Below are 17,030 nucleotides of genomic sequence, written 5' to 3' on the forward strand. Positions count from 1 at the left end.
AAGATGGGCTGCATCACTGAATGCAAAAAGCTAAAATACTATAATATAATATTATTGTAAAGATGAATACATAAAAGTAATAAAATAAATCTTTCAAATTCAAATCTGAGCAGGATGAATAAGAGCGTATTGTGTTAGAGCCTAAGAGCAAGCCACTTTTAGTCATACAGTAAGTTGTTTAATCATGAGCGCGAAGGCTATTTGGCATGAAATATCATTAATGAAGAAAGATGCAGGAAAATGCCTTGTACCGGGAATGCAATATGTGTAATATATGAAAGACAAGGGCCGGTATGAGTAATAACCTTGGTGCATCAAAGCCAGTAAAATGTCCATGAGGTTAGTCACCTAGCTCAGACTATTTCAGTGTTATTCAAAGTCTCAGTCTAGCACGTTTTGTACAAACAATATGTAGTACACCATGTTCTATTCTCCGTTTACTCTGTTACGTCAGGCAAAGTATTCTTAAACTCCAAATCAATGACCACGTTAGGTTAGACTGTCCTTACTGGACACTGCAGTAGACCAGCCAGCTTTCCACAAATCTATGCTCACATGGCCTGTGAAGTCACACTTTTCACGTCTTTGTGTTTAGAGCTAGACGTGGTCAAAACAGACTGTCCTCATCACCACCACTGCTAAGCAGCAAGATGTTGCTTACATCAAATGCTTACGTAATTTTCCAGAAAAAAGGCTAGATCAGCAATGCAAATCATTCTGTTTATACGCTTTCTTCTTACAACATTCTGGTGTTTTGAAACACTTTTCAAGGGTCAAAATTGTAATGAAATATTGTTTGTATTTCTTATATGATCACTTTGTTAACCAAAGTTACTGATTGTCAGTGAGCTTATTGTGATTATTTCTAAATTATTAATAGCTGAGTGAACTTTACTTCCAAACACAAAGTTTAAGGGTGTTAGTGCTGCCACGGACCGCCGAGCTACAGCGTTCCACAAACTGGCTGAAATCTGTAACTAAAGCCTACTAATCCTCTATTATTCACATAGCTTGATCTCCTCTCAACAATCATTTTAAGAGGGTGCCTACTACACAAAGATTATGAGGTAAACAGTTTATATTTAACTCACTGATCAGTGCAAAATGTCCTCAAGAAGTTTAAAATATTACTGTTTCTCCCTGTCGCATTTACACATTCAAAGACAGACGAAACATACATATACGCACATCCCGGAAAGACCAAACGGGAACGTATTTCTAAGCTTCGCTGGGGGAAATGCTTGGCCCCAGCCAACACAAGCACATTATGAAAACCATGTTTTCCCCTCTACGTGCAGGAATAGAGTTGTGCAATTCATCCATGTACTTTTCTAAATGCTCAGCACACCAGGACAGATATGCACACGCTGTCAAAAGAGGATCCAAGTCCCCATAGCCTAAAAAATAGGGCAGAGAGAAACTGCTGCGATTCAGCCAACCTGGGTGTGTGTGTGTGTGTGCGCACGCGCCGTGTGGGAAAGACTCCTGGTCTCATGTGGGAAGTGTAGGTGCTGTGAAAGGATCACAAAGGCAGCCATTCAGCTTCGTTCAGCTCTGATCTGAGAGCAGTCACAGCCCAGTCCACCGCCCTCCACCTGTAGGCTGCTTCCTCTGGGCCTGGCAGCACAGCTACAGCCTCAGGATCGCTCAGCTTGAGACCCGAGATCTTGCATCTGGTCATTGTGCTCTAAAATAATCTACACAGTAGTCAGAACCTTTCGAGGCTCTTTGGTTAGAATTAGCTATTAGTACTGTGAGTGGCTTTCTGGATAAAGTGGTAAAGGAAGCAGTAAAGGGGAACCAGACTGGCCTGTAACACACACATGGAGGTGTCACAAAGGAGGCATTGCGCAGAGATACAGATTTAACAGACCCAAACTCCAGGGAAACACCCACTGCATACTGTAAAACAGACGAATCAGCATTATTTAATCTATGAAAACATAGTTTGTTTGTCCTAAATAATAAACAAAAACTAAAGCCATTAAAAACACATTGCAACAGATCTAAACCTTTTTTAAGGAAATAGGTTCCTGAAATTGCGATATACAAGGTGAATGTAAACAGATGATGGCACGTTTTCCAAGAGCAGGCACTGCAGTACTGGTTAGACAGCTCGTATTGGTGGTGACCCCTAGGGTTACCAGCACACAACATGCTTACTACAGGACTACGGGAACCCATTTCAACACGTGCATTACCAAGGAGACATCATCAGACACAGCGCTACAAGGAAGTATGTAAAGAGCACTAAACAAAGACTTCCAGTTATCTAAGTGCTGTGGTAATGTTTCTATGATTGTGTTTCAGGATGATCTTAGGAACTGTTTAATATTAAACCCTGAATGCTGAGGTGTTAACAAGGCAGTATGAGCTTATGTGAGTTTTCGTGTCTGCGTAGAAACTTGTGTAGATCGCCTATGCTTCCTCTTTTGTGGGCTGCTGGTATGTACGTACATATGGGCGGAAGTGAAGCAAGACAGAGAGGAAGTGAAACTGGCCAGTTAAGGCTCAGAGTACTTGCACACAGCTGCCCTTCAGACCAAATGCAAAGACTCCTCAGATGAACAGAGACGAAGTGGCAGTCATGAGTGGGGCTACACCACTGGTAATCCAGTTTGAGACCCTTCCTATACAGCATGGTTTACAAACTAACTAGAAGGCACTTCATATTGTGACAAATTACCAGACAGCCACAAGTCTAGGTATTCTACACAGGCCTAGAAATTATATTCAGGCTTAAATATCTATACAGGCCTCAGTATGTAGCAGTGGGTTAAAACAAAGACCTTAAAGTTAACCCCAAATCTGATACCATCACAGAATTGCCACACTTTTCCTTACATTAATTTTCTGTTCTTAAAATCACATCTTGGCACTGAGCCCATCTGTAGCACTGAATTTACACAAGTTTATGATGTAGTCCAGACTAAAGATTTATAGCAGCCTCATAACCAAGGAATTTAACCATTTTCAGATGACTTGTTGGACTCCTAATTCAGGATTAAATGTTTATAATTGGCTAATAATGCATGAAAGGCAACGTGTGTGTATCCTGCTTCTTATAGAATGAGTCTGAATAAGATGGGATTTATTCATTTGATTGTACTGCCCTCTAGGGGCAAACACCCAACTACCTCACTGTTTTGAGTTACAGTGCTATTTGCAGAGCATTGGTAACCCAAAAACCTAAATTTAGGCATTAAAAAGTTATAGCAAAATATGTTTATAATAACTTGTGTAATCATCTATTCCATAAACAGATAGCCTTACTATAAACCCATTTCCCCCTCTTCCTTTTTGTTATACAGTATAAAACGTCTTACAAAGTCCTTCAAACCTGAGCACGGACTCGCCCCATCTCCTGTGAGATTCCTTTGTGTCCGAGTGGCTGGAGAGCACATGTTTGACCATCAGCACTCTGAATGCCGCCATCTGCTCTGGATTCCAGCTGATCTGAGCCCTGTGCGAGAATGTGGCTGCTTTGTACAAGCTCGCTAGGCTATGTGGGAGAATCACAAAAGAGTAAAGGCAGTTTAACTATGTAGGAGAATCCTCCAGATGCACAATAAAAGAACAGCAAGGCAGTTTAACCCTTTCCCCTGCTACACATTTTGCAAAAGGAAGGCCTACTCTAAAGCTTCGTCTCCTTTTAATGGGGAACGGAAGCAGCTGCTTGTTACTAAGGCAACAAGGAATTTAGTTTAACCTCTGTATTACTTAAGGTAAACAAAAGCAAAAATATTTTTTAAACCAAAACATTACTACCAAATCACCAGATTACTAGCAGTGCAATGCAAAACCAAACATGTCCCCTGCATTTTGGCAAGAGGCTAAAAGCAGATATCCACCCTCCCATTTCTGTGGAGAGGGGAGGAAAAGGGAAAAAAAACAAAAAAAAACAAAACAAACACACCTCTCCTTAAAACAAATATGTAAATCATTGTAAAGTTATGCTATGCTCCAGTGAGAAGTGGGAGGGAGAGAGAAACTGAGGAAACAAGAGCACAATTTCCATATCAGATTAGATAGACTAACCCCATGGCCCCCAGGCCACAATAACGAAAAAAAAAAAAAGGGGGGGGGGGTGTTCAACTTTGGAACCACATACAATATCCACACCCCCCTACCCTGAGCAACAATCCTGTAATTTTACCAGGTTTCCAATAAATGATTCAGATGAGACTTCCCCCCCCCATTTAAGAATAAATAAAAACACACACACATGCCAATTGTTTTTAAAAAGTTTTATTTTTCAGTACAAAACGGTGGGGGGGGGGAAAATCAAATATATTAAACTTGATACAAAACATTATGAATTTTCTTCTATAAATACAATAAAATAAATAAAAAAGGCATGACTAGAGATTATCCATAAACACTACATCCTGTAACATGGAAACTTGAAGGGTCATAAAATGCACCCATCAAAACCATCAAGGCAATGAAGTGATGCACACCCAAAAAAAAAAAAAATCCCCACTAATGTCTCTCACAAAACTATTACAATATGGATGTTACAAAATAATGGAATAATCTATGGAAACCACACAAATCCTCACAATCACAGTCTGGAAATAAACCAAAGATCAATGAGAAGGAACGACAACTCTCAGGGGAACACCTCAAACATTTTTCTAACTGCAGCAGTTTCTGGAAGAAACGTGCACAAAAACAGTTTACATACTTTAAGAAAGAGTCTCATCTTAATCTCAGTTTAAAAAAAAGAAAAAAGAAAAAAAACACCACAACATCCCACCCACAACACTGAATCTCTGGAACATTCAAATGAAAAGGGGTAAAGATGTCATCTTTGGCTTCTTTTTAAATCTATAATCCTTTTTTTTTTTTTTTTTTGAGCTGACAATTTTGCCATCTGCAAATAATCAGGTTGCAACACCAATTATCTTTTCTTGGGTGGGGAAAAAATTAATAAATAATTCACATCATGCTGCATCACCTAAAAGCATCAGGAAAGGTTCTGCCTCTGCTTCAACGATGAAACATGAAATCCCTGTGGTACATGTAGCTTTTGTCTTCACAGAGGTGTAATTAAACACAGAAGTAATTGTGGCTGTACATTACAGATCTGCACGAGGCTCCGCGAGTTCTAAAGGAAGAAGTTCATGCCACTGTTGCTGCCCTCGCTGCAGAAGCCATCGTCAGGCACCGAGAGCTGACTGAAGATCGGGAGTCTCCTGCCTGCACCTTCGTAAGCGGAGGAGTCACCACCGCTCAGGCTGCTGGCCGAGCTGCTGCAACCACCCTCCTGATCAGACAGCGAGGCCAGAGACTGACTTCTGGGTCCCAGACAGGCGCTGCTCAGCGGGCTCTGCCTTGGACACCCCTCTGGCAGGCCGGGTGCCGTCTGCGACGGAGTGAGCTCGCCAAGGGAGCAGCCAGAATCGGGCGATGGCAGGAACTCGGACAGAACTTCTTCAGCATCTCCAGCCTGGTCCACGTCGCTCTCATGGCCCAGTTCGGGGAAGGCCAGGGTGAGGAGGTCTGACACGACAGCAGCAGAGACGGGGGGCGAGAACGAGGGCACACAGAGGAATGGCGAATGCAGCGGGGGGGGCTCCGGTGGCCGGAGAGTGGACGGGAAGCCAGCAAAACTGAAACTCTGTTTAAGGAGGGGCGGCCGGACAGCGGGGAGCGAGGGGCGCAGCAGAGCTTGGCGCGCGTCATCCTCGTTGTTGTGCACAAAGTGACAGCGAATGCCGTAGGGGCAGAAGCCGATGGAGTGGAAGGTGCGACAGGGCTCCGTCTTGTACTTGGGGTGGCGGTTAATGCCCCGGAGCTCCTCGGGCCCGTGGGCAAACTGGCACTTGCTGCCGTACTTACACACGCCCCTTTCAGTAAAGGTGCGGCACAGTTCGGTCTTGTAGCGGGATGAGGGAGCCGCGGTGGAGCTGGGAAGGGAGTTCGTGCTGGACACTGCCACAGGCTTCTCGTGGACTAGGTCAGTGGACATCCACCCCAGGACCCTCATGTCCCCCTCAACCATGCTGAAGGCTCGCTCTGGCCAGGACATCACCCTGGTCGACCTTGACGATAGTGATGATTCTTTATGATGTGTCCAGATATTACAAGTCCCTGATCTAGCTTCCGCAACTGGCCCGGACGATGACACCATGCAGAGCGGTCCAGACTTTTTATGTCCATCAACAGGCATCTGAGAACCCTTGGGAGGCTCCCTGACATCTAGACTCAAAAGTTGCTGTACACAGAGAGAAACGAAACCGTTATACCGGTGAACAGAAACCTAAGGAAAATTTAAAGTTTTATCAGCACGGTTATTGCCACCTCAGCTAAAACGCCAGGAGTGATGGAGCTCGTTCGGTTCGCCTTGTTTACTGAGCGTAAAAGAACATGCGCGCATGCCCTCGCGTTAGCCAGCACAGTAAGCTATGCTATTCAACAATCCTTCTGAGAATTAATGCGATTGTGAGACGTATCTAGTCTAATTTCACATCTCTGGCTAACTACCTAGACGTTGCAGCTACACATTTAGCTAGTATTAGTTTTTCGGCTAGTTTCCCTGCTGCATCTTGTCGCATCAAAAGTTGTTTACATTCAAACAGACGTAGACGCTGGTGCTTTAAGATAAACTACACCGTTTGTTTCTAACAAATTAAACAACCTACTAAGCAATTGCAAATTGCATCCGTTTGTCCGTTTACTATGCTAAAGAACAAACAACGCCCAGTTCCGTCCCAAACTCGTGGGCCACTTTCCACGCTGACGAAGAGCGAGCGTTAGGCTGCAGGGCATTGGCAGCAGGGACGTTCAGTTCACCTTTAGCCCTCATCTACCATCACACCACGCACTACAGAATTACACAAACCCGACGCAGTTCCAGATGAGTTTAGCTCGAGTTGTATTCATCTAGCAACGCCTGCTTTTCATGAAGCAAGAGTACACGCACTGATAGTGAACGTTAGCTCGCTCGCTCAAATCCACCACGAATCAAACTCCGTGAATTAAAGAGCGAAACATTTACCTTGCACAAAACATCGTCCACATCCAGAAACTGGTTTATCGCGTACGATGGCATGGTCCTCCGTGCCACAGACGACGCTTTCTGCCTACCCACTTGGCCAGCTGCCGTTCTAGAACAAAGTTTCCTGCGCGCTCTAAGTTTTTGCTAACCACGTGCGTTTTAACCCCGCGCGGTGCAGCGGACACACCTCCTCGCCCGTGTGCTGTTTTGTCTTTACGCCTACGCATGTGCCCGTGACGTAGTACAATGTAGATCCCAAATCTGAGTTTCTTTAACGGGATGAAAACATTATTCACCTAATGTTTGTCCTTTATTCTTCATTTTCTTTTTTAAGGCAAAATAAACTTTGTTTTTGATGATACAAAAGAAACGTAAAGACAAAAGGAGTTTTCTAATTTCCCCCAGACCAAAATGCACTTGAACGAGCACCATGTTGTAATTACGCCCTCCGAACTACTAAGTAGGAGTTTTGGAGGAGGAATTGAAGGTGACATATGTGCATGTTTGTTCGCAACAATTATTACTCGAAACTGCTAAACTAATTTAATTATTGATTTGTCCCCTTATGGTTTTGGTATTTTGATATTTTCTATTTAGGTCGCAAATAAGCATACATATCAGAAGGTTATTGAAACTGTTATTGTATGAAGGCGTTTATTGTGGAATATTTATGTTCTTCTGAGATAAATCTGTATAATTATTAAAATGTTTGAAGAGTACCCTAAAATATGGAAGCAAAGGTGAAAGAGTCACTATATACTGTCTGATCGGGTCCACGTAAATTGACTCAAGATGCGTTTACCACCCTGCGGCTGTCGAGAGCAGAGCCGGTGATCCCCACAAGAGCTTTGATGTGACCCAGGGAAGGTGTTGAAAGTTTCACCAACAAGTTAAGGGACTGACATAAAAGGCATTTTATGTCCTGCTGATGGCAGACAAGGCTGCTGTATTCCTGCTGATAAGAGACAAAGTTGGCTGCGTCATGCTCCAGTGTGACATGATGGTGTAACGGCTGTAAATAAATCAATAAATCCTGGAGTCATTACATAAGCAATTGGATTGAATAAAGCTATTTTCTTGTAAAGATGTCCTATAGAACACAACAGTAATGATCTAAAGAAAATGACTGCTCTAGCACACATTGAAAAACAAGCCGTAACACCCAAGTACCTATCGCCCACCCCACCCCTGAGGTTTTCAGTATCTTGTATGTGCGTGTGCATACACACGCACACACACACACCACACACACACACACACACACACACACACACACACACACACACACACCATATGTTGGAGACTGTAATTTTACCCTCTTGCTTTCAAGTGCTGGTTACTAACAAGGCCCCCATCATTGTTCTCAGAAAAATAACAAAAGGGGAGTTAGACAGGGCCAGGGTGGCAGACTCAGGGGCTGGATGAAACAGAAGAAAAAAAGCCCCATTGGCTAAAGTCCCAGTTCCAAACCTTCAGTAATTTAATCTCAGTTGAAAACACAACTAAAAGAAAATCTAATCTGTATCTACCTGACATAATGAAGTGGACTTCCTCCCCAAAAGTACATAATGAGCATGTACTGAATCTCACTGTATGTGTTTCTGCTGTTTCAGTCATTACATTTCATCATTTTAAATACCATGATCCAGCTAACATCTAACATTCAGTCAAATTTTAAATAATTACATTAACAACCTCAAATGGTTTCTTGAAGAATAAAAGATGAAATACTAAATGTTTGTAAAATGTTTGACAAGTCAAAATAAAAGGGTAAAAAATGACAAAAATTTATACTTTAAACTTGATTTTACTAAAAAAGGACCATTGGCACCTAACAGACCACCACAGTGTGTGGGTCAGGCCTCAACCTGCCGTTGGACAATTAAATCTAATATGGACCATCTAATCTGGCATGTTTGTTTGGGAAAAAGAACATTAAAATAGTATAGTGTTGGGTAAAAGCATTAACAGAGCATAGTGTTGGGTAAAGGAGTGTTAACAGAGCATAGTGCTGGATAAAAGAGAGTTAACAGAGCATAGTGTTGGGTAAAAGATCATTAACAGTATAGTGTTGGGTAAAAGCAATAACAGAATATAGTGCTGGGTAAAAGAGCATTAACAGAGCATAGTGTTGGGTAGAAGAGCATTAACGGAGTATAGTGCTGGGTAAAAAGCGATAACAGAGCATAGTGTTGAATGGAGAATTGTTGCTAATCAGGGAAACAAGGACAGGGAGTCTAGTGTGTGTGTGTGTGTGTGTGTGTGTGTGTGTGTGTGTGTGTGTGTGTGTGTGTGTGTGTGTGTGTGTGTGTGTGTGTGTGCAATGGGGGTGCATGGGAGGCACTAACTCGTTTTCCACTGACTGAGCAAAAGGGTTTTAGAACACAATGAGTAAAAGGTTCTTGGGCTAACAATGTGCCCTGTCCACCCTCCTCAAGGAAAAAGGGTGGGGTGGGGGTTCCTGGTTAGAGGGGGAGGGGCAGTTGTTTAGGGAAAAAGGGAAGATGGTTGAAGGAGCTCTCTAATCCTTAATCACAACAGTGTCATGGGGTATAAAGGAATGGCAGCCTAAAATACACCCCCACCCTTCACACACTCACACACGTGCACACGTGCACTCACACACACACACACACACACACACACACACACACACACACACACACATCTCCCTCTGAAATCACACAGACTGCACAGACAAACCCCAGGGGGCCTGTCAATCTCTCAGTGTGGGATTGTAGGAGAGTCTTCCAGAACAAAAGTAAGAATTATTAATAGAGATTCAAAAAAAGAATCTCAGATCATTGTTCGTTAGAAATGTTATCATAAATTTCCAAAAGCAAATTATTAATTTAATCACTTTGCATTATTCTTTCATTTTAAAACTTCAACTTAAACATGTTAATATGTTTAACAAGCACTCACATCCCATCTGCATCCATTTACAGAGCATGTTTACATACAGAACGTTTATATATAGCGCATTGGGTCATTCCTGTGATGATGTATATCCTTTGCGAGGCTGATGTCAGTCAGCGACTAATGGACGCTGCATCTGCACAAGTTTGTTGTTGCTAATGTGAAACCTTTACCAGACATAAAAAATAAAACTCTCCCCCACCACAATCCATGCACCTCAGTGCCATCCAGAGTCAGTAACATTACACAGCTTCACACCACTGGCCACCCTTCATCCATACCAAACATGAAAAGGATATTTCACAGTTGTTTCACACAGTCGTTCATATGCTAATAGAAGAATGCGGGAGGACTGCATGAGAAAGGCATATGGGTACGTGAGAAAACGGCTTGGGATGGGTTTTATACACTTCACATATAGGCAGGAAAGAAAGCCTTATGCATGTTATTCATGTCTCTTGTGACTTTTGATGACCTGGATGGCATTGAGAGTTGGGGGGGTTTTTTTCTTCCCCACATATTCCGCTGTCTAAATGATATGTGCCAGTAAGGGTTTGGAGCCAATATAAATAGATACAATGTTGGACAGTTTTAAAAGTGAGTGTTGTGGAGTTTGCAGTGCACACTGTGGTATGTTGTGTTTTTATTTCCCAATCATCATCAATTTTCTTAGGTATTTAAACATATTCTGTTCTGTTATTAATTAAACATATGTATCTACATCCAAATGAAATTGCCCATGATAGTGAGATTTTGGTTGGTGCCCAGACATAGTGACCCACACCCAGACAGCCACTGGAGTGAAAATCACTATGGCCTCCAAAATATCAGCTTTCTCATTTGTGCTCTTACTTATGTGGTGAAAGGTTAAAAACAAATTTTAATTGTATTTCAAGACACTCTAATGATATAAAACAGATGTTCTTTGTCATTCAGACTGTATATCATTTATAAACACTTGGTCTGGAGAAAGTCAGTGGTGATATAGTACCCTTTTGGTGAGGAGTAGAGCCATCAATCTCGCAGGTCCTGACACAGCTAGGGGCAGGTCATGCAGCAACTCACTGACAAGCCCACCCCATCTGCATTTACAACAACCTGACAGATAAACCGTCTGCTTTGGCTAGGAGGTTTAGTGCCTGTGTGTGTGTGTGTGTGTGTGTGTGTGTGTGTGTGTGTGTGTGTGTGTGTGTGTGTGTGTGTGTGTGCGTGTGTGTGTGTGCGTGTGTGTGTGTTAGAGGATTGAGAGTGTGTGTAATGTCCTGGGGGCTACAGGTGTCCAGTTACCTTAAAGAAAACGCAGCATCCAGAGATGAAGGCAAGTCCTCACAAACATCCACAGATGAACATGGTACTGAGGGAGACAGGAAGACAATGGGCACCACTCGGAACTGTCTGTCTGTTATGAAGTCAGTGCTCACTGAACACTGCTCATCTCGTGTTCTTTACACCACATAAGCAATAAGCATATACTATAGGCAGTAATGTCACACAGGCAGAGGATTACAGGACCAGGATGTATTATGAAACTAGGATGTATTATGAGACTAGGATTCCTTACAAGACTAGGATTTATTATGATACTTTTAGTTATTATGATACTAGGATGTATTGACTAGACATTAAAATACATCAGTGACAAAAATCATAGAAACTGTCACACAGCATAGGTTTGTTGCAGTGAGTATTTTTCCAGATACTGTGTTAAATGAGAAGTGGTTAAACAGACTCCTTCATTACATCTCCTTTAAGAAGTTAAGACACAAAGTTTAAAAAAAGACATTAGTCAGGCGTTACATACAACATGAGTGATCAAAGCCACTGAGGCTGGATTCTTGGTGGAGAGATTTGCTGGATCAGCTTCACAACTCAGCTGCCATCGGACCTTCTCTTTTACAGTAAAGGAGTTTTTTTTAGATATTAAATTGAGCACTTTTATGGATCTGAATGTAAATTTTCAATAATAGGCCTCATGTTTTGATCACATTCCGTGAAAATGTTGTGGTTTCAAACTGCTCTCGCATTTCAAAAAATGATGGTGGGTGATTATAGCTAATGGGGTGATTGGATTTTACAATTTTTTCTTTTAACAAATGGTTAGTTACTCTATATAGACTATCTGACAACTATGGATTAATCAATAAGAGAATAGAAAGAAATGCACTAATGGACATTCACTAAACCATGTAAAATGATGTTTGTGTGGTTCATCTCTGGTCAGACAGCATGGAATCACTCACACACACACACACACACACACACACACACACACACACACACACACTTGAGCTCACGCACACATACTCAAGCAAACTCGCACGCATGTGCCCATATGCATGTGCACACATGTATACGCATGCACACACACATACACAAACACTTGAGAAAACTCACTCACTCACACACACACACACACACTCAGCTCCTATGTGTAGGCCTCGATTCCTTCCCTTTCACCAACCCAATAATAATAAACTTCAGAAACTCCTATAATGAGGTATGGGTCAGCCCTGGAGCTCTGGCTCAGTGCCCACCCAAGCATTGGCATTGTGTTTGTGTGGGTGTGGGTGTGTGTGAGTGTTTCACTCATCAAACAAAGCAAGCATGGTTCTACTCCTGCAGAGATTTCTCTCATTCATAAAGGATTGGTTTGAAATGTAAGGCAACTCTTTTGAGCTTTCCTTAAAATAAATAGAGAGAGGACACACAGTCATGTGATTTAACTGGATTTGTTTTATCTGGATGTGTTTTCCTCTTTAGGTACTATTTGTTTATAACCTCGACTTTTGCATTGTTGTTTACATCAAGAAACTTTGTCTGTGGTGTAATTTGAGAATGCATTCTTCATACACTCACACTGCTCCAAAGAACGTTTTCTAGAAGTTGTTTTTTCAAAGTTATACAGTGCTACAGTCTGTTTAGAGAAAATAAAAACTCACATGTGTTGGGCATGAGACACTGCTTATAATGGTAGAATACGCCTGTAGAATATATAGAGGTGGTATACTCCTGTAGAGTATATACTGTAGAGGTATTCAATATTGGGAAAGATTTCAATTCAATATTGGGAAAGATCAATACTTACAATATCTTCAACTCAAATCTGTACTGAAGTCTAAAAACCTAAATAACCATCTTCACCCACCAAAGTGTATTGAAGACATTGATAAAATAACTAATAAGAAACTAATTTCAAAATTTTATAAATTTCTCACCATTATAGATAATACTGTTTCACTTGCAATATTCAAATGGGAAAAAGATCTTGAAAGTTCTCCTGGCTTTGACTTACGGACCCAAATTTGTAAAACTACTTTTACAATGACAACCAATAGTAATCTCTATAAAGTAATTAACAGAACACATATCACCCAGCATAAATTGTATAAAATGGGACAATTGCACTTTAGACAGTCCTGATACTTACTTTGACGCTCTATGGACAAGTCCACCCATACAACAATTTTGGTAATTTGGCACGTATATATCCCTCACTTTGGGGTACAGAATTCCACTACCCCCCTTACTTTGTGTGCTGGGTGCCTGTTAACAAAAATCCGCATGTTAGTAAACTTTTAAATTTAAAACAGCAGTTAGTTCACATATTCATCATATACAAATATACAAATACCAACTCTCTCTCTCTCACACACACACACTCTCACACACACACACATATATATATATATATATATATATATATATATATATATATATATATATATATATATATATATATTTATTTTATTTTTTTATTTTTTTAATTATTTATTTTTTTTCCCTTCCTTCAAGCCTGGGTCCTCTACCAGAGGTCTGGGAGCTGTTCCTAGGACTACACTCTTCTGGACTGAGATCCAGAAGATGTTTGTTCCCAGGATCTATTGGAGCCATTCTCCCAGTTTGGGGGTTACAGCTTCTAGTGTTTTGATTACCACCGGAACCACAATTGCCTTTACCATCCACATCTTTTCTAGCTCATCCTTAAACCCTTGGTATTTCTCAACCTTTTCTTATTACTTGGTCCTGATGTTGCTATCACTTGGGATAGCCACAGATAGTGTACAAATGTTTCTGTACATTACACCCCCATGTATGCCCTGCCTGCTAGCATCTTGTATCCCTCTGTTATATGCTGGATTGTCTCAGGGGCATCTTTGCACAGCCTGCATCTGGGGTCCAGCCTAGTGTTCACACTAAGCACTTTGCCACTTGGTTGTTTCATCCTGGATAGTGGCTCTAGTAGCTGGATAGTAAGCTCACTAGTATTTGACCCCCTGCTTCTACTTACTGTTCAGTCTCAGAGTGCTGGAATTGGGATGAAACCCTCAGTGCATTGTGAGGAGTTTCCTTGTCTTGGTGTCAGTCATTTCTATATCCTCCTTAGGCCAACTTATTTTGCCAGTGGGGTATCTGATGACTGGTAGAACGTGGGTGTTGTTAGCCCAGATCTTGTTTCTCCCATTCAGCTGACTTCTCAGGACTGGTCTCACTCTTTGTAGGCATTTGTAGATATTTGGCTGCTTTTCTTGTGGCCTCTTCATGATTCCCATTTGCCTGTGGGATTCCAAGGTACTTGTGGCTGCCCTCAACATCTGTTATGTTACTTTCTGGTAGTGTGAGTCCCTTTGTTCTAAACACCTTTCCTCTCCTTGTAACCATCTGACGACACTTGTCCAGACCGACATTCTGATGTCATTGCTGTATATCCTGGTGAGATGGATTAGTGAGTTGATATCTTGTTCACTTCTGGCATACAGCTTGATGTCACCTTGAATCATAGGTTTTCTAACTATCAATCCAGGCAGTGTACACGTTGGTCCTTCTGGTCTTACAGTCTCGAGTGACTGTTTTATCCACTAGTAGGTGGTACTTGGCTCCTCTGGTGTTCTTGCCAATGCCTTTCTGGGCCCTACTCATATATTGAACCATGTGTCTACTCATCCTAGCCACAATGATGCCTGACAGGAGCTTCATGTTGTACAGAGGCAGGTTCTCGACCGGTAGTTGGAACTGCCCCTTTCTGGGGGCCCTTCAGGATCAGGACTGTCCAGCCTTCAGTTAATCATTCAGGATGGGTTCCATTTGTTAGCAGCTGGTTCATTTGTGCTACCAGATGCTCATTGAGAGCAGTCAGCTTCTTCAGCCAGTAGCCATGGACTATGTCAGGGCCTGGATCTGTCCAACTCTTCATACTTGAGACCCTCTCTTGGGGGTCTCAACCATCTGCTAGCATGACAGTTACTGGATCCTGTTCAGGGAAGTTGCTGTGGTCTACTTTTAGGTTTTCTAACCACTGGGCGTTGTTATTATATAATGCCTCCTTCTCCCATATGCTTTTCCAGTACTGTCCAGTCTCCAGCTTTGATGGATCTGTTCTTATGTCGTTACCCTGCCACTGAGAGTACACTTTGGATGGCTTGTGAGAGAACATCCTGTTTATTCTCCTGGCTTCTTCTTCTCTTGTGTATTTCTTCAGACATGCAGCCACAGCTGCTGGTCTTTGCTTGGCATTTTCCAAGGCCTCAGGTATGTTGTACTTCTTGGGTACCTTCTTGTGCCTTATGCCTTTCTGCATTTCTGATAGCTGGCTGACTTCTCTCCACGTGGCCTTTATCTTGGTCTCCGACTTTCTTCTCCACGGAAGATACTACTCCTTGATGGTGTTCATCCTATAGCCAAGCATCTCAAGTATCACTGTTGCTGTGGCATTTATCAGCTGGTTGGTCTCTCAGTGATGGTGATGGTAGGGACATCGCCTGTAGAGCTGCATTCACATCTTCCAGCAGCCTTTCAGGTTCTTCACTTGGTCTTGGTAGTCTGTTCAGATTAGCCATGATTTTCAATCTTAAAAAGCTCTAGTACTGAGGACTCATGGGGTCTTGGTTCCAGGTAACAAAAGCAACAAGTCATTTTTTAAATTAAGTGTCATACTGAAGTTATCACAAGTTGTTTGCAAAAATGAATGAAAAAATAAAATCCATAGCTGTGCTCCCTGGTCCTTCAACTCTGTTGTTTATTCCTCCTTAAAACAACATGACAAATAGTCTGAATATGGGCAAGGGCTGAGGGGAGGGATTAGAGGGGGATTAGGGGTAAAACTCCACTGAAAACCTCCATGTGCCCCTCAGATAAAAGGAAAGCAGGAGATATGGGTCTGAATAAATGCTTGGCTCTATCCAGACACATTTGCTTCCAGTTTCCAGTTTTATTCTGAAGAGCTGAATTTTCTTTCTTTGCTTATATTTATCTATTTATGTTGATGGTGGTAGACAAAGTTAGTCCTTGCAGTGGAAATGTGTTTACCATGGGAGATATGTTGACGTCTTCTTGCTGAAATGTTGTGGTAAAAGTGCTGAAGTCCCTAAAACTTATTTGCTCACTTCAAAGGCCCACAAGGCCTGTAACACATTAAAGTATTAAATGTGATCAGCAGTATGGCACTGGCAGGGGCATTTGTCAGCATAGCTCTTCGTGCCATCGTGCATTTCAAAAGTCTCCTACTGTCTGCTGCCAATCTTGTGCAAAACAGACAATACAGAAAACAGAGTCTAAAGGTGGTAACACTAGAGTGTTAATCTTTCACTTTCATATAGTTCAGGAATATTGTATCTATACTGAACCGTTTTGAATCTGAAACAATTTATTTTAGATGTACGGCACACAGCCTTGCTTTGCATAGGTTAGTGGTGTTTATGTTCTAGCACACTCCTTAACTTTGTAAATTACATTCTTCTTTAAAACACATGTTCCCCTTTAAAATAAACACTTCTTCAAAATCATCATGGGCTTGTTAATAAGGTGATGGATTCAGTCGGGCTTCTTGTAGTGGGATACATTAAAATATGCAGGGAAGGGTTAGTGGAGGATTAGGAAACAGTGATTTAGATAAATACTAAATTAATAGACACACTAAAGAATATATTTACCGCCCCATTAAGTATGGTAGGAAATGTGCATGTTTCTAAATTCAGACTACTCTACTTTCTGCAGAGATCACGCAATGTGCATTGGTAGCAGAAAACAAAGAGAACAAAGTCTTTGTGTGCATTGTGTGTGGAAATTAGTTCCTGGATTGATCAGCTTCTCAGCACTCACCGCTGCTGCACGC

The 17,030-nt window shown here is 41.8% G+C and overlaps 1 protein-coding gene and 1 long non-coding RNA gene across 2 annotated transcripts; one reads left to right on the forward strand and one right to left on the reverse strand.

Moving 5' to 3' along the window:
* The first annotated feature begins 1,087 nt into the window (after window positions 1-1,087).
* On the forward strand, window positions 1,088-4,372 carry LOC145651828 (uncharacterized). Its single transcript, XR_014117908.1, has 2 exons — window positions 1,088-2,236; window positions 3,312-4,372. It is a non-coding gene; the product is annotated as an uncharacterized LOC145651828 (long non-coding RNA).
* Window positions 4,373-5,086: 714 nt separating this feature from the next.
* Window positions 5,087-8,066, reverse strand: zgc:114130 (mRNA decay activator protein ZFP36L1). Its single transcript, XM_027017554.3, has 2 exons — window positions 7,004-8,066; window positions 5,087-6,220 (listed from the first exon to the last, which is right to left on the reverse strand). Exons 1-2 carry the CDS (start codon window positions 7,055-7,057, stop codon window positions 5,111-5,113), a joined length of 1,164 nt encoding a protein of 387 aa, XP_026873355.2. The 5' UTR covers window positions 7,058-8,066; the 3' UTR covers window positions 5,087-5,110.
* Between the last annotated feature and the right edge of the window lie 8,964 nt (window positions 8,067-17,030).

This window comes from Electrophorus electricus, chromosome 17 (assembly GCF_041902795.1).
Source record: "Electrophorus electricus isolate QZ-2024a chromosome 17, ASM4190279v1, whole genome shotgun sequence".
NCBI lineage: Eukaryota > Metazoa > Chordata > Actinopteri > Gymnotiformes > Gymnotidae > Electrophorus > Electrophorus electricus.

Excerpts from the sequence above, each read along its gene's own strand:
- zgc:114130 (XM_027017554.3), bottom strand. The coding sequence starts at position 7,057 with ATGCCATCGTACGCGATAAACCAGTTTCTGGATGTGGACGATGTTTTG. Across the intron at positions 6,221-7,003 it reads TGGACGATGTTTTGTGCAAG|CAACTTTTGAGTCTAGATGT; the intron begins GTAAATGTTTCG and ends CTCTGTGTACAG.